A 19,029-nucleotide genomic window follows, 5' to 3' on the forward strand; every position below is an offset into this window, starting at 1 on the left:
CTGTAAGGAGCGTCCGCCAATCATTGGAAACAGATATTAGGTCAAAGGCGGGGCTTGTTGGAATGGAGCGCAACAGTGATTTATTTCTGTCTGTTGCATTCCCCTGTTTCTTCTTGAGATAATTTATTTTTTTTTTTGATTTAGGATTTTTAAAAATATATTGAAATTGATTGTACTTGGTTTTTTTTAGTGGCTTTTTTTTTTATAAATTGGTATTCTATACACTGCATCTAATTTGTATTTTTATGTGTTCTTGGGGAAGCCCATAATGAAAAATGTAACATTTTCATAAGAATATCTCATATTTCATAGGAATATTGATCTATAATTTCTTTCCCTATTGACTTCTTGTGTCTCCCCAAAATGCCTGATTAACATGTTTGTCTTGGTGTCCTCTACAGGAGACATGTATGAAAAGTATGTCCTGTTTCATAACAAAAAAAAATAAAAATAAAAGTAATATTCTGATTTGAAACCCCATAACATTTTTCTGAGATGTTTATTAACGACAAACTATTTCAAAATTAGCCAGATTTAAATGATAATTACAAGACATTATCATATTTACCTAAGAGTGCTAAATTTGGTCATTCTGTCAATGTCAGTCATATTTAAAGACAAAGGAGAGGGAGAGTTTATGATTAAACCTCCAAACATTTGATATCTCTAAAAAGCCCTGAATGTGCTCTGTACAGGACATCCAGACTTAAAACTGTGGATGTATTGTCTCAAGACATAATGTCCTCTATGACTTGGTCCCAGGATGACAGAACAACATTTTTGAAGCTTTGAAGTGCAGAAATGGTCAAACATATATGGATATATAAGTTGCTTGAGAGTATTGGTTGTCTCACTCGATTTTATTTAGATATTGATTATTCTTGTGTTTTGTTTTTATTATTCTGGGACAATTCCACATACACAAGGACTCATAGTCAGGGTCCAAGGCAAATTTCATCAGTTTTATCAAGGAGACAGAGGACTACAGCACCTTTAGTAATATTTTTATTTTTGATTAATGAATGGTTGTTATCTTATGTGTTTTTTTTTGGTGTATAAATCTGTTTATTTTGTTGTATACTGATGTACAAAAAATATGCTGCTCTGTTGATGCATTTTGATTGGAGTTCCCAGACTCTTTCAAGCTCTGTCACCCACCTAGAAGGACATAATCAATCTCAAAACCCATTAAAACTTTTTCACGAGATATATGAGGGAGAAAAGGCATTATCTTTTACACTTTAAAATTTCCCTGGTGAAGCATCTTAAAGGGATACTCCACCCCAAAATGAAAATTTTGTCATTAATCACATGGATGCGCTAAAAAGTTTTCTTTCACAATTAAAAGCTACATACACTTGTGAGTCCCATAACAGCACATCCTTGTGGCGTGGATGATACAGAGTTGTAGTCAGAATACTACACAGCATCACGGTGATATGGAGATATGACACAAAGGAACACTTTTTGTTGATAATGAAGGAATTGTTGACATAAAGTCATATCATTATTTTGCTCTTCGCTATACAAAAAGTGTTGCCTGTCGCTTCATATAACCCAGATTGCACGTCTGATGGCAGATGGAGTATTATGACGACAACTTTCATACCTTTTATGGATCTTGACACTGTTATTTACTTGGCAGTCTATGGAACAGTCACAGCCCTCCCGTTTTTCATCCAAAATATCTTAAATTGTGTTCTGAAGATGAACAGAGCTTTTAAGGGTTTGGAATGACATGGGGGTAAGTGATTAATGACAAAATTTTCATTTTTGGGTGGAGTATCCCTTTAAGCCTGCCTAAACTTGTGTTTTGGTAATAGCTGGTTTAAGCTAGTCTAGCTTCTAGGGAAGAAGGGAGGTTAGCTAAAAACACTAAAAACCTATTTGCATGTTTTTGCAACCTCATAATAAACTCAAACTTTTTAATATGCCTCCAGGAGAGCACTTGCCACATTACTTTTTAAAAGATGTTTTCTGATTATTATGTTATTACATGCTGCCAAATCTCTCTTTCAACCACGTTTCTGAGTTTATGTATCATTATATTACAGGTAAGTGATCACAAATCACATTTAACATCCCAAATGGGTTTAGGTTATCATTCCACCTGTAACCCCAATCAAAACCAACTACAGAGATGGTTCCAACTTTAGAACACAGAGATGAGTTTATTTTGTTTAAAGGTTTTCAGGGTGTTTCTGATATTCCAAAGACAGGCAAAAACATTTTTGTCACTTCTGTCAAATCACATAGGGGACATTTTAACATTTTAAAAAATTCAACAGTGTTCATTAAGCCTCACTGATCAACAAGTAAAGAGCTGAGGTGCCTGTGTTTTTAGCAGTGCAATCCTTTAATCCTGTCTAAAACAAACTAAGACACAAAATACTAAATAAACTACTTAGGCAGAAGCTGACATTTTTAATATTAAAACATATTTACAACCTAACATGCAATCTTCCCTCTGAGGAAAGATAAGTATAAGTATGCTTGTTTACCATTTACAGTCTTAATAAAACAGTTTGGCAACATATTCCATCTCATTCAGTGAATTCCACATTTTCACTGACTAATATATATATATATATATATATATATAATACTATATATATATATATATATATATATATATATATATATATATATAAATAATGGAAGATTGCAAAGGCCCCAGTGGAACAAAATGGTATGCAAAATTAAAATAAATTTGTCCTCAGTTATTTAAAGATTGATTTTTTGATGTATGAATTGTTAGTATATGCACAATACATGTATATTGCACTTCTGTGGCCTTTTGAAAACCCTGGTTTGATGAGATAGATTAGGGTTAACATTGGGCGTTTGCCTACTCTTTTTCTGAAATATTCAGAATATCGCTTCAGGCAATATATAATCAGTATAACATTCCATAGTCTTTCATGAACCATTGAAACCAGAAACATATTTTTCCTTGTTCACATTTTACCAAATGCCATCTTGTCTTAAAGAGACAGTCGCTCAAAAGTAGTTTTTCTGCCTTACAGGAGATGGAAAATTAAACCTTTTTGTGCAAAAAGAAAGAAGAGCAATCAGATTGCACCATTTAATGTGGCAAATTCACATTTAAGACCAAACTGTGAAAAGACCTTCAACTTCACAGCATGTTAAACCTATATTACAGGTAGATATCTGTGATGAAGTCATCCAAAATAATTGAAAGCAGCCCAAATATTCTTTTAAACTATTTACATATTCTATAATTCATGATTAGATTTTTTTTTTTTTTTTTATTTTTTTGGTTAATAATTTTTTTTTATATACCCAATACCTAACAAATATGCCTAGTTATCTATTACATATAAATAGACAGCTTTTCAAAAGACAATCCTAAATATCCTTTCAAAAAAAAAAAAAAAAAAAAAAACAGTCAAACCTTGGCACATCCATCAGTCTTCCTCCACCTAAAGCCATCTGTAAAATAATATTTCCGAAATATCCATCATGGCAAGCGTCTCCATCGATCTGCACTCAATACTTAACATCACTTTCTTCAAATAACTTCACCTCGCTTGGCTTGAAATGCATGTTTACAAATGAAAAGTTATGAAAATAACTCTCCTTGTTCATATTGACCCAGAAACTTGCAGGCATTTCATAACAAGCCTTTGGTTTCTACACTTAAAAAAAGAGGTTCAAATAGTAAACATTGAAATTATACATGCAAAACTGTCTTTCCCAGTCCAGTCCAAGTTTCCCTTGCATCGATGCCCTCTGGTGGCAGTTCTATCTGTGCAAACGGGGCAGTCCACAGTCATGTGAGGCTGTCTGACGGAGGGGGGCGTTGTCAACTGTGTTCACTGGCTCCTGAGCGTTGCCGTTCGTAGGGCCGCAGCGAGGAGTGAGTTTACGGAGATATTCTGCGTGGACAGGTTTGTGGCACTGTAGCACCCGGATCGCCTCGTCGATCTTGAACCATTTCCGCTTCCGACCTGCAAAAAGTGTTAGATTTTTGATAGCATCTTGCAACACTGAAACCAATACAAACTATTTGACTGCATAAACAACAGTGCACTCTTAAAAATAAAGGCTCCTTAATATTGGAATCGATGCTTCCTTAAAGAACCTTTAACATCCATGGATCATCCATCCTCTGCAGTGAATGGGTGCCGTCATAATGGGAGTTCAAAAAGCTGATTATATTAACGCTTTGTGAAAAACTTGTTCAACTTCAAAATGTTACTTTCTGCTAAAATACAAGTCATCTATCAATAAAATTGATTTCTCCAGTGAAAAAGTAATCTCGTCTGAATAAGGAGAGAAATATGCACTGATCTAGCAGCGCTCACAAGTGAAAACAGTTCAGAACCGTTCTAAACAAATGTGCCATTGGATTTTGATGTGAGAGGACAACAGGTGATGGACTTTTTCCACTTCACAAGACTGGTGGATTATTGTGATGATTTATCAGCTGTTTGGACTCTCATTCTGACGGCACCCATTCACTGCAGAGGATTATTTGGTGATCAAATGATGCAATGCAAAATTTCTCCAAATCTGATGAAGAAACAAACTCATCTACATCTTGGATGGCCTGAGGGTGAGTAAACTTTCAACAAATGCAAATTTATGGGTGAACTATACCTTTAAGAAAGAAAGATTCTTTAGAGAAGCTACAATGGTTCTTTTAACCCCCTTTTGGAACGTTTATTTTTAAGAGTGTAATTACATTTGTCCATTGCCTGAGGTGACTGAAAATGTATTTATTATAAGAGTTTCATTTAATTCTGACATACTGCTATTAACTACACTTGCTTCCTAGGTTTAAAAACGTATAGCTTTATTTTAAATACGGTACAAAAGGTCAGTTTCACTGTGAACTTGTCAGACGTTTGGCTGCCCAACCATCTGGCTGACAAACATTCCACTATATTTATAGTCCTGAAAACGGTCTCTCACAAAGTGCTGAAACTTAAACATTTACCTTAAGCATTTTTAAATATGTCATATATGCAGGAAGGTTAACGGTCACTACCTTGAGACTATTGAACTTTTTTTGCATTTGCTACTGAGCCCTGTATCGAGTAAACCTGTTTCCTCTCGGTGTATTGAGGTTATGATGCCCTATTTGGCAGCCGAAACTATGGTACAGGCAGAGCGAGGCCAGTGATAGGGGAGTGTAGTGACGCTAACTGGAAAACAACTGTGCCCCTGCTAACAGCACGCCTCCCTGTGAATAAACTTCAGTCTATTTATACGGCTGCTGGGAGTGAAGGATTACCAGATTTTTTCTTTCCTCGCCATCTACAAATAGTGCAAGTTTTGAATTGCGCTGTCTGTGGGCAAATGTTATTACTGTGTATCCTTCCAGACAACAAAAATTCAGTAAGTAAAAGGTTTTAAGTGGCTAATCCACATACCTGGTCCTTATCCGTAATAGCTTTGTAAAATAGTCATACAAATCCCTATATTTGCAGCTGCTTACAGATCAGCAGTTGTGTCTTAGGAAAAGAAACGAGCTGGTTCTGATAAGCTTGTCTAAAGTCCTGTTACCAGACTAAGCGTTTTACACACAAATAAAGTCCCCTGTTGATTTACTGCAGATTTGGGAAGAGGTCACTTTGAGATTTGAGAACTATGCCAGAGAGAAGGGTTTATTGAATAACTTTGTCAGACTATTTCTGCTCTGTGTTTTTCACACAAATCTATCATATGGCTTCAGAAGAACTGTAATATCACAAACAAGTCAGACTACTTTTATGGTGATTTTATCGCTGTAGTCATCATGGGGAAAAGTTCTTTAGAAATTCTGCATTATTACTTCCTTTGTGTCCCACAAAATAAAACCAAAAATTGAGTAAAGTTTTTTTTAATCTTTTAAAATAACGTTAAAATAACCTTGTAGTTTGTCTCTTATTTTTTTTTTTAGTTATTAGAAGTCTTTTATGTTCACCAAATCTGCATTTATTTGATCAAAATACAGTAAGAACAGTAATATAGTGAAATATTATCACAAATTAAAAGAACCGTTCTTCTATTTTGAAAATATTTTAAAAGGTAAATTATTCTGGTGATGGCAAAGCTGAATTCTCAACAGTCCAGTCCATTCAGAAATCACTCTAATATACTGATTTGCTGCTTCAGAAAGATTACTTATTATTATTGATGTTGAAAACAGTTGAGCTGCTTGATATTTTTGTGGAAACCGTGAGTGAACTGAATCTACAGCGCGAAACACACAGGACAATCAGTCAAGTCTGATTCCTGAATGAATGACTCTTTTGAATCAGTTCTTTTTAGTGAGTCAAAATCATACAGTGCAACTAGTGTGATCCGATTCACAAGCAAATGACTCTTTTGAGCTGGTTTTTAGTGAATATGAATCAGATTGAGCCATTAACTGAATAAATGTGACTAAATAAATTGTTCACACAGAAGGCAGTCTCACATGTAGCATCCACTCACCAATATTGACCGAGTCCTCCCAGTCTTCCAGTGTCTCTGTAACAGTAAGCACATACACGTAGGTCCGATGCTTGCTGTCCTGGTTCTGCTGTACAGAATGAGAAATATAAAATTATCACATGGCTAAACAATGTGTGAAACGCAGTAAAGCATGCATTGAGAAGGTGTGAAGATATGATATTTCTGAAATAAAGTCTTGTTTATTTAAGTATCAGTGACGTGCTAAGACAAGCTGAAGTAACATCTTACTTTATATAAGGCAGTTTGGCAGTCTTACCTCAAACACCCCCAGAAGCCTGCCAAGGGTGCCCCTCACACCAGCCTGTTTAAGCAGGAATAGACACAGAAAAAGCATTAGAGAGACTCATATTCATCCCAACCCACCAGAGCCTTTTCGGTTTTAAAAATGGTTGAGGCCCCAAACTGTAAATTATACAGAAATGTCTCAAATTCTGTTCGCTCTAACAGGCCACACTGACATCAAAATATATCAGATGCTTGTTGGGCTTAAGGCACTTTAAAAAGGAAATGACTTCAACTATGACATAAACTGCAGCATGTGTCTATCAGTGTTAACTGCCGCTTAACAAGAAGATGAACACACCAAATTTCTGTAACCCTACCAGCCGATGCTGACACATCAGGCCAAAACACTAACCCAGGCTCACTGATCCGGGAGACCTGAGCTGCATGTTTCCATAACACAGAAGATTCCCGGACAACATAATGCTTACAAGGGAACATCATGTCTTCATTCAGATGATGTGAAATGCCCCGACTAGCCCGAGCTTACCCTCCAAATTGGGTTGATACGACTGCTCACAATTGGAACTGACAAACAATAGCGGGTGATTTCAGGGACTATGAAAAATTTTGTCTATGCCTGACTGTTTTTCTGTCATCTGTGTATCCTCATCTGACACGGTCACATGACATGTGCATTGCTCTAGACAAACCCTAAAAGCAAACAGCAACTTACATTCTATCAGCTGGAAAAGGATCAGATTTAAACATTTCATGAGGTCAACTCCACAGTTTTGACCTGTCTACATTCATTTAACATGACACAAGCAACCAATTTTTTAGGTTATCCTTAAGTGATTAGTTCACTTTCAAAATAAAAAATTCCTGATAACTTACTCACCCCCATGTCATCCAAGATGTTCACCACTTTCTGTTTTTAATCGCAAAGAAATTAAGGTTTTTGAGAAAAACATTCTAGAATTTTTCTTTATATAATGGACTTCAATGGTCTCCAATGGGTCGAAGGTCCAAATTGCAGTTTCAGTGCAGCTTCAAAGGGCTCCACACGACCCCAGCCAAGGAATTTGGGTCTTATTTAGCAAAAAAAAAATAAAATGTAATTTTCTAAAAAATAAATAAAAATGTATATACTTTTTAACCACAAATGCTCATCTTGCACTAGCTCCGTGATGCGTGACTGCAATACATGCATCGTGTAATCACGTTGGAAAGTACACTTCATCTGTGTACTTCGGTGTACCTTATTTTCTCCTCCAACTTCAAAATCGTCTGACGTTGTTTTACCTTATTTTGCATTTGACTTACTTTGCACGTTCACTTCGTAAACAATGGGTTGGTACTTCTGCCTACATTACGCATGACCTTTCCAATGTGACTACGTAATGTGTGAAGTTGAGCTAGTGCAAGATGAGCATTTGTGGTTCTTTTTTCAAGATAAGACCCTTATTCCTCAGCTGGGATCGTGTAGAGCCCTTTGAAGCTGCACTGAAACTGCAATTTGGACCTTCAGCCCATTGAAGTCCATTAAATGGAGAAAAATCCTGGAATGTTTTCCTCAAAAACCTTAATTTCTTTGCAACTGACGACAGAAAGACATGAACATCTTGGATGACATAGGGGTGAGAAAATTATCAGGACACTTTTATTCTGGAAGTGAACTAATCCTTTAAACTAAATGTAAAAAAAGCAGGTTTTCTCCTTAAAAGCAGCCTGTTTTAAAAATGCCAAGATCGTTGGGACATCCCACCCCTGGCAAAGTCCCTGGGGGAAGCAGTTTGGGTCCCACGAGTGTTGCCATAGCCAGCAGCATGCCATAATTCACAGACAGGTTTATGGTCTCCTCCAGGGTCTCTTTAACACTCGAATGGCTTGAGTTACACCTTTTAAACCATTACGTAACATATAAATCCCTCGAAGTAAAAATACAGTCTTGTGCATTAAGGATAACATTGAAAAAAATAGGCAAAATATGACTTAGATGTGCAAGTTTTTTAGTATTATGCAATTATGCTTGAGTTAACTGAAATTTAAAAACTGAACCATCTGATTTGAATGAACAAATGTTAAAAGAACATGTAAAAAAGCATCTAAAAGAAGCCTATTTATTTTATTATACAGTCAGATAGCATGTTTAGCTCTACTGTAAATGTCACTATTAGTTTGGTGTACCATAATTAATTTCACTGAAAAAAAAAAAAAACACACACACACTGACTGCAGTAATTAAGCTGCATTCAAATTAGGCAACCGCAAGCGTCCAAACATCGTGACTCTTGAACCTTTGGGACATGTACATTTCAGATGGTTGAGGCTAACGGTAGCAGGAAACAGTTTCTAAATGTCGCTGCAATGCTTCACAGCTGTCAACAAATTACCCTCTTGGCAACCTCTAGGACGGCCCTTCAATGTACAGCCCATCCTTGAAACGAACAACATAACCATTAGCTGAGGTGGACATGAAAAGATTCATTTAAATTGAAGATGACAGAAAACGGGCTCATGCGCATATTGTGAATGACGACTGAGGAATCTATAGGGTGCTGCAGGTATCACATGACCATAGCTCTCATTCCGATATCTGTAACAGTTGAGTCAAAAGTCTTGGCAAAACTGAATGGAATGCAGTGTGGATGAGAGGATTCAATGACATTTTAATGGGTAATTTAATTGCATAAAACACATTTATACAGATGAATACAGATGAGTGAGTTTTTAATATTAAATGGATAGTTCATCCAAATATTAAAAACAACTGTTTTTGTCCGTAAATTGAAAATCAGCAATGGACCCCATTGACTTTCATTCAATGAACCAAAAAAAAAAAAAAAAAAATACAATTTTCAAAATATCTTCTTTTTTTAATCCACAAAAGAAAGTCATATAGGTTTAGAGCAGCATGATGAATTTTGAATTTGACAGAATTTTTATTTTTGGATGAATTAATCCTTTATTACTACGTAATATTTTAGTCATTATTTGACTAAGTTTAAGACATTTTTCCATAAATGGATTAAAACTTGGCTAACCAAGATGATGGTTGGTTGCAACTTGCTATACAGTGTCACATATTACTTTTTTAAAAATAGTACGCAGCATATAGTATATACCGCTAAGTATGCAATAAGCAGTAAGCATGGTGCAAAGCAAAAAAATCCTGATGACAAGTTATGGGACAGCTGCAACTCATAACTCACTTAAACATGAGCAAGGTCTCCATGCTGGTAAAGTAAACACACAGCACTACAGTACAGTGAGGCCTCATTAAGGACCCTGGAACCACCAACAGCCCCTCAAAAGCCTGAGGGACCACCATTACCCTACAGACCACCTGATGATGCAACCCCCCCCACCCAGTAAACCAGTGAAAAAAAGACATTTTACACTAATAAATACATAACACAGAGGTCAACAGATCATTTGTGATTCTTGCTAAATCACTAAAACATTTAAGACATATTAATAGTTCTTGCTAGTTCTTGCTAACTTGCATGTTTTCGCATAAGCGCACCAAGGCTGAACTCATTTGATAAAAAAATACAGTAAAAACAGTAAAGTTGCAAAATAATATTACAATTTAAATAACTGTCTTGTCTTTTGTTATACTTGTCAAATGTAATTTATTCATGTGATGGCAAAGCTGAATTTTCAGCAGGAAACTGGTGGAAACTTTTTTTTTTTTAATTCTTTGATAAATATAATATTTAAAAGAACTGCATTCATTCATGTCACTTTCATAACATTATAAAAGTCTTTATATGTAAAGATTTTTATTTTACTTTACTTGTTTACTGATCAAATGTCAAATGTTTGATCAGATGTGTCCTTGCTGAATACATAAAAAAAATAAAAAGTAAACGTCTTTTCCAAATTCAGAACATTAAAGTTATAAATTACTGTGCAAATGCAAAATGCTGCTATTTATAGTTATTTTTTTCTAGCTGATTAATGAGCTTATGGATGCCGAATGGTTCTTCTGAGGTAAATGTATTGTTACATGGCATTGTTTACAGGTTTTACATGTTTTCCGCAGTTTGAAACACTGAATGAGCGATTACAAGAGGCATTTCAGTAAGTTGTACTGTGTAGGCTATTATATAATATACCTCTTGATGTCCATTCATGTTTATTTCGTACATTGTTATTTATTATTAGGCCTAGTAGTAAAGAGAATATGATGGGTTCATGTGCCACTTGAATCGAGGTGATAAAGCGATCGCTCATGCCACATTAAAGAGCACCAAAAGGGTATTTATTGTTTGAATTTCATCATGAATTTGGCAAAATTTTAGAGATGATACTTTGTTTATTAAAAGGTAATGGAACACAAATCTTATCATAATTATCGGACGGCAAGCGTGCTACAAATAATATGAAGTTCACGGATCAACAAAACCCAGCATATAGACTAAAAGATCTTGATAACAAGAAGCCATATTATTATTGATTATTATTGAGAATGGTTAACGATATTGTTAATGTCCACACAGCTGACAGCTTTAACTGTTGTAGTTTATGAAGCTGTGCACGAAATAGACACTGCTTTTCTGCACTTTTATGTTGCATGTCTCCGTCATTTTCGATCTCTCTGATGCTGCCACAACTATAGCCTGTTTTTACCATTTGTGCCATCAACGCTGGTGTTCGGCAGAGATGAGGACTGTTTCAAAATCTTTTTTTCCTCTAAAACTATGATGTGCATCATTTCATTTTATTATGACAAAATAACAAAAGATGTGATCGCAAAACAATCAGGAAAAAAAGCATTACTAATTTTTAAGTCACAACATGTCAATTTAAATAGTGGCGACCTCAGCAAAAATATTACTCGCAATTAATATTTTTGGTCACAAATGCAACCTTTTTAGGCGCAATCTGGAGCCCTACATGGTAATTCATTAATCTAATCTGCAAACACAAAAATATATATAACTATGATTAACAAAGTATTCAATAACAATGTGGAGTCTTGGAGGATTATTCAAATCTTTCAAAACTCCTCTATCTGAGGAGCAGGTAGAAGCGTTTTGAGAACAGAGCTCACCTCCTCATAGACCTCTCGAACCGCGGCTCCTCCAGGCTCCTCTTCTGGCTCCATCCCTCCTCCTGGAACGATCCACTGATCTGGATGTCGACTGCTGCTAACAAGCAAAACCTGCCACACACATATTCACAAACAGAGCTTAGTCAGATAGTCCAAATCCAAATGCTCATCAACACTTGAACATCTTGATTACATAACTAGTCTAACCTGATACTGCTCACAGTACATCAATCTGCAAAAATACCATCCAACTGATAAACCTTCCTGGCACTCTAACTATTGCCTCAACATGTACTGTGGAAATTTTCATTTAATTTAAAGTGATAGTACAACCAAAACCATGACATTTCTGACATCATTTACTGTATGACTTTGTTTCTGTGGAACACAAAAGAAGACATTTTGAAGATCGTTTCAATGTTTCTGATCATATAATGAAAGTCAGTTAGTTCTAAAACCATTTAAAGAGATGGTTTTTAGGTGCTTTAATTATATAACTGTGCATACTTTACATCATTGCGTGAATCAGTTATTTAAACCATTTCACTGAAACAAACTGTCCAAAATAACCAGTTCAAAAAAGAATCAGACTTCTCTGTTTGCCTGAGGCCATGGTTTACAGGTAATAATGTTGTATATAATGTTCATTTTCTTGCACAGACCGATTTTTTCGCTTCAATATAATGTCAGGAGCAACTGGTATTCATTTTGTGTTGTCTGATATGCTTTTTTTTACTCTCAAAGTGACGGCAGCTGTTGATTTACATTATGAATTAAAGAGCAAATCTAATGTTTTTCACTCAAATCTATATTAATTACAAATGCATTTGTTTGTTATCCTAATGGCTTAGCTCCATTCATTTACAAAGCCTAATATTGACTGCTTACTGGAATGAAAGTGCACTAAAAGGTGAGCAACGCTAATTGCCTCCTGCTTCCTATATTATAATGCTGCATTTTTATGTTTTTATTTCTTAACGGCTCACTGAACCTGCATTAGCTGGCATACTGATTCTTAGGTTTTCCCAATCTAATGCTATGACTAAGAAATGTGAAGGCTGAACCTGTGAGATTTCTCCACATCTCTCATGGTCACCTGGTCCGGTCACAGCTGTTTTTGCTCCCACAACTCATACCCCAAAGCAGAGCTTGACTCTCAGCAGACAGAATCTGTCACTGGCTGAGGCAGCTGTTGCTGGTAGTTTATTTATAAGAAGTGATTCCACAGATATACGATTGCCTTCTAGAAGAGTAGTGGAGTGTGACTGCATTCAGTGAGAGTAATGCAGTGGGATCGCATAGTGGCAGCACTACTGTTTCAAAGTCTTATATACATTACAACATCTGTGGCTGTAATATTAAACAGAGTTCAATAAATGTGAATATTTTGATTATATATATTACACGGAGTATATTAGAGCATACTGGGAAATTTCTTCCACCATATCATATAACATAAAAGTTTAAGTATTAATAAATATAAATTCATAAAACGTGATAGAAATGTATATAAATTAAACACAAATTATCAAATTAATAAATTAAAATGACCACAATTGGCATTCCTACAGTTGGCATTTCAAACATAAATATATATAAGTATTTTATTTAAATAATATATATATATATATATATATATATATATATATATATATATATATATATATGTGTGTGTGTGTGTGTGTGTGTGTGTGTGTCTGTGTTTATGTGTGTGTGTATATGAGTGTGTGTGTTTATGTGTGTGTGTAAATTCAAAAATGAAACTCTTTATAAAAAATGTCAAATTTTGCAATCCATTCTAAATCAAATTCAAATTACAAGTATCTTTTTTGTTACCTCATTTAAAATTATTTTAGTACCACTGAAATACTATTATAGTTTTTATTAATATATATATATATATATTATCTTTTTTGTTACCTCTATATATATATATATATATATATATAATAATCTATATATATATTTTTTTTTTACGTTTTGCTAATTTTGTTAAATCATCATTTGTTAAAAAAAAAACACAAAAAACATCTATATACGTTTTATAATATATTTAATTTTTAGTTTGTGTTATTTTAGTACATCAAGTAACTGAACTAAAGTATATTTAAGTTTTATTTGAGTTAATCTTTTTTTTTTATCTTTCAAGCATCAAATGTTTTTATGGTTTTAGCTTTAATATCCCCGATTCAAATTCAAACTGAATTAGAATTTAAAAGCATTCTCAATCCAGTTCTGAATGGTAAACAAACCTACTGTTTATAGAGAAATCTAGCGGCTAATGACATTCAAAATCAAGGATAAAGTAAACATTCTGAATCAAGGACTGTCTGAAAGCCAAAACAAATGGATAACAATTTCAATGACTTCTATCATAAAAAAGCACATTTTTGTGAAAAACATTCACTAAACAATTAATGTCTGATAATTTAATCAAGGATTAATTAGCTTCATTACTTAAATCACTCATAGTCCTGAGCATCTACTGACACACTGACCCAGTTCAGAGTCCCACTGACACTCAAGATGAAATGCATGTTAAATCCCAGCATGAGTCTGAGGGCCACATGTTGCCCATCGTCATAAACACGACCGAAGAGAGCGTGAAACTTTTCGCACCAGCAGACAGTGGCTGTCTTCCAGTCACGACAGGCATCAGGGTCAGGGCTGTTTTTGAGGTTTCAGGAATCTCTATGAATCTATTTGTGGACTAGATTACAAAAAGTATTACAAGATTCACAAATATTGTGCACCTTCTTGCAGTGGAATGACACGTGTGTGTTCCTGGGAACTGAACCCATGAACTTCCAGTAGCAAGTGTACCAGAGAAGCTACTGTCATGCTAAAATAACTAACTTGGAAAACAGCATGTCAGTACAAATTTTGGCAACCAAGACCTTTCACTTCTTTTGCAAGTTTGAAAGGTAAAGCTCACAAGCCAAAGGAGGAAACCCTTACGGCTTAAAATCAGTCACATACAGCACGCAACGGAGTGCTGTTACATTCTGGTTTGTTTTAAGGGTCATTGTTCAGGTTAAGTCCACTTTATCATGTTTGCATTTAACGGGACATTGTTGCTATGACTACTCCAGTGCTACTCTGCCAAAATTGTTTACAGTCACAATGAAAAGTCAATAAGGCATGTTTATGTAACATTGTTTCAATCAGAAATCGAGCAAAAAAATCCCACAGATTTATCATGGGCTATGTTCGGATTAGCATAATTATTATTGCTGCAGCACACTATGCATTTTTTTTTCATACATCAAATACAACGCTATTCGATGTAACGTCGCTTCATATAACCCAGATTGCACGTCTGATGGCAGATGGAGTATTCTGATGACGACTTTCATACCTTTTTATGGACCTTGACACTGTTATTTACTTGGCAGTCTATGGGACAGTCTTAAGCCTCCCGGTTTTCATCCAAAATATCTTAAATTGTGTTCCGAAGACGAACTAAGCTTTTACGGGTTTGGAACGACATGGGGGTAAGTGATTAATGACAAAATTTTCATTTTGGGGTGGAGTATCCCTTTAATCTCCAGATATGCAGATACTGACTCACAAACACCCAAAACACCGGCCAGACCATTACGGCAGCAAGATTAACATGAGCAAGTATATCTTTTTTTTACTTTCTTACAAAAAGGTAAAAATTCAGCTATTATTATGGGTCTTTGTGAGGTCTTGTTGTAGGACAAGAGAACAAACAGCAGACGAGCTGAAGGACTGCACTAGTGCACTTCTCAAGGATGTGCCTTGTTGTCGCTTGTACTCGGCTAACTATCACTATGACAGGAATGTACTGACGTCCACAGTAGAGCGAGTTCCTATACTCAACTATTAAAACAATCAGGAGTAAAAATAAATACACAAAGAGAAATACAATCCTTCCCAAAGAGGAAGATAAAAAACAGCAAAATGGCAACCAACTGAATTAATTAGAAAGAAAAGGCCTGATCAAAAAAGTGGATAAAGGAATCCGTCAGGGGACAGTGAGCGCTGTCATTCTGGTTCTATAAATTGCTGCCGATAGGTCACTTGGAGCCTCAGAACATAGCGTAACTTACCTCCTCTCCTCCCCCCCTCTCAGGGCTAATCACATGGAGGAGAGACCTGGGAGACCAGGTCCTGTTGCAATGCGGAATAATCAGGGTCTGAAGCTCCTATGCCTCAACATGTCTTATGTAATCAAACTTCCGATAGTTTTAGTAATACTTCGTAATAAAAAATACACTGACTTGGTAGTCTGAACAATTTCAAGTTCATTTAAGGAAAAAATACATCTATGGGGGAGCATTTGTGTATTCAACAGCATTTTCCTGTCATTTCTGTGGGCCCTACACACATCAGGTCAAGCCCATATCTCAGAAGTCAAGAACACCTCGACTGCGACTGACACATTTCATAATAGACAGTATTTTTAGTCTAAGCGGAACCTACTTTCGAGGAGGTCGCAAAATGTTACAGGTGATGAATTTGATAGTAGCTGCTCTTTAAGAATTTTCAATGAGACCTTTTAAATCAGGTCAAACAAAAGAATATTTTTTATTTTTGTGTTCCATTCTAAAGTTATACAGGTTTAGAAATACATGAGGGTGAGTAAATTATGCAAATGATCAATTTTGGGTTGATTTAGGTGATCTTAATAACTATCCTTTAGACATTTAGTTGTATAAATGTCAAACTTCTTCCAAACAATCATAAAACCTTGTTGAGTATGCACTAAATAGAGCAGCTATAAAACTACATATAGTTTAACTGAGTCTTTCATTTTAATAAATACTTCGCAAACCTGTGGCAGACCAATCAAACCAGCTCTATGAAAATTAAATCCTTTACTAGCAGTGGCTGATAAGGTACATTTAAAAAGATTAGGCAACATTAAGAACACGGTGTCTCCTTATTTTCACTCTCATAAAGACCACAAAACAGTATACAGTATACCTTAAACGCGAAAACCATGAAAATATTAAACTGGAGAATGGGTAACAGCTGTGAGTTATGATCTGGAGGAGATATCATGTCTTAAGCAGAAGGTCAGTTACTACCTGTTGTGGACAGCTGTCATTACTCAGGAGTAAAGCTCACTGCTGGCTTTTAGTGAGCTGATCTCATTGATTACAGTTATAACACCTGCCATCAGTCCTCCATGCACAGTCATATATTTCTGGCCATGAATCATGAATTAGATAAGAGTCTTATCATTGTGATTTCACTTGGGTGTAGTCCAGTGCGTATTTACTTTAGGGAGTTAAAAAAAGGATTAAATATGGCAAGCCATTTTAACATTCTATCATTAAAACATACTTGTATCTATGTTTATTTTACTATTACTTATTTTGGTGACACTTTACAACAAGGTCCCATTATTTAGGGTTAGTTAATGATTGATCATGTTAGCTCAAGTCCATTAAATGCAACTTTTGATTTTAAAAAAGGTATTAAGTCTTGAAATTAAAATGAACTGAGATTAATAAAAGTGTTTAGTATTTTTCACTGTTAGTTATTTCATTAGTTGTTGTTGTTGTTGTTATCTAACTAGTATAATATTATTTGAACTATACATGAACAGCCATTTTGATACGCCATAACATATTATTTAAATAGGAACAGCAACTAAATAGCAACAGTGAAATAAGAAATGTTACAAAGTAACAACTGGGATAAATACTGGTCACCAGTATAAATACAAGTAATATATTAGTAACTAAGAAAAAAATAAAAATATTGAATAGAACTAGTAAACTAGATTAAGCCAAGTTAATGGTTGAGTTTATATCTGAACCACAGATAAATACAAAATTCAATGGCAGAGTTGCATTGGAATAGTTACTAGTCACTACTTAGTGACTAATAACTAATTGAGTTGACTTTTGTCACTAGTGGATTAGGTTCCACTTGTTAACATTAGTTAACATGAACTAACAGTTTAACTAAATGTAATTAATGGGACCTTATTGTGAAGTGTTAGCGAAAAAGCACTAGCATCCAACGACTAGGCACTATTGGTTTGCTTATTTTAATGAAAGGAGTCATTGTATCATAAAATATATAGCCGGTTAGTTAGTAACAAATAATACAATTTAAAAACGGCTTGCAATATCGATTTCTGACGTCTCTGTAGGCGACAGCAGTAGTAACTTAGTACATGTTACATGTAAACTACCAAGCACATTCGCACTTTTCTCAGCTTTACCTCCTCCTCCCGATCGTTCTTGAAACACAGACAAGCTGCTCGTTTTTTGAAGCCCTCTCCGTCATAGGTCCTTGTCTGATTGGGCTTAAATTTCATCATGTGGGGTTTTCTCCGAACAAAACAAGAATGCAAGTGTTCTCGGTTGCCTAGTTTTTGGATCCTACGCGAAACGCAACTGCCTTTCAGGCCAAGAGCTGAAAGTCGTCCCAGATTTTCCAGGCTGATCATACAGTTTGCATTTATAAGAAGTGCCTCACGTTGAAGACATAATTCCTCTCTTGACAACGGAGATTGTGAGTTGGGGTGTTCTCGTCTTGAGCATGGTGGCTGCTTGGTGCTGTGTGAAGACTCCTCCTGCGGCTCTCCAGCTCTGCGCAGTCGCCTTAAATCAGCTGCAATAGGATCCGCGTTACAAACCCAAGATGCCATCAACAGATAGGCGTTTCCCTTTTTGAAAATATGAATGAGACATTATCCCAGCCGACAGTCGAAGGATGAAATTGATTCATGAGCGCTTTAAGTGAGTAGAATAACAAAATTGCTGCATCACTATCATTTTAATACAAATGACAGTGATTCAAAGTAACGCTGGAGACAAAAGCCAAGCTGCAGCGTTATAACAGAGGTTGCGGTGATGTTGTACTGGAGCCATCTGCTGGTACCCGTGAAATAATACAATCATGTTAGAGTTTAAAGAAAGGACTGAATAAATCAGACACTTACTGAACCTCAAACCCTTTTTCTGACAAGTTCGACTTGTGAAGCGAGGATTTTACTACTTTAATAGTCGAACTGCAGAAATTATACAAACGAAACATACTGTTTACAACGTGATTGATGATAAGTGAACAACACAGAACGTATTATTAAAACGTGCAACAACTTTGTAGCATACTAGATCTAATTGGTGGATGTGCTTGGTGGAACTTGTGAAATAAATCTGCACGATCACTTCATGTTGATTTGTAGTAATGAAAAACTTTGCACCTACACTGTGACTAATATTTTCTCCAGTCCAGGAAAACAGCAGAAACGGAAAAACAAACGAGCAGTTAGTCATTCTCGGAAATGTAAT

The 19,029-nt window shown here is 35.5% G+C and overlaps 1 protein-coding gene across 2 annotated transcripts; it reads right to left on the bottom strand.

Moving 5' to 3' along the window:
• Positions 1-3,298: 3,298 nt before the first annotated feature.
• Positions 3,299-18,918, bottom strand: LOC109093312 (diphosphoinositol polyphosphate phosphohydrolase 3-beta-like). 2 transcript variants are annotated; one of them, XM_042775406.1, is made up of 5 exons: positions 17,955-18,918; positions 11,750-11,860; positions 6,722-6,766; positions 6,445-6,529; positions 3,299-3,971 (listed from the first exon to the last, which is right to left on the bottom strand). In XM_042775406.1, the coding sequence occupies exons 1-5, from the start codon at positions 18,381-18,383 to the stop codon at positions 3,766-3,768; spliced, it is 876 nt and encodes a 291-aa protein (XP_042631340.1). In that variant the 5' UTR covers positions 18,384-18,918; the 3' UTR covers positions 3,299-3,765. The 2 variants fall into 2 exon arrangements, with proteins under 2 accessions (XP_042631340.1, XP_042631339.1); XM_042775405.1 differs by having other exon boundaries at positions 6,445-6,532.
• Between the last annotated feature and the right edge of the window lie 111 nt (positions 18,919-19,029).

Source organism: Cyprinus carpio, chromosome A18, assembly GCF_018340385.1.
Source record: "Cyprinus carpio isolate SPL01 chromosome A18, ASM1834038v1, whole genome shotgun sequence".
Lineage (NCBI taxonomy): Eukaryota > Metazoa > Chordata > Actinopteri > Cypriniformes > Cyprinidae > Cyprinus > Cyprinus carpio.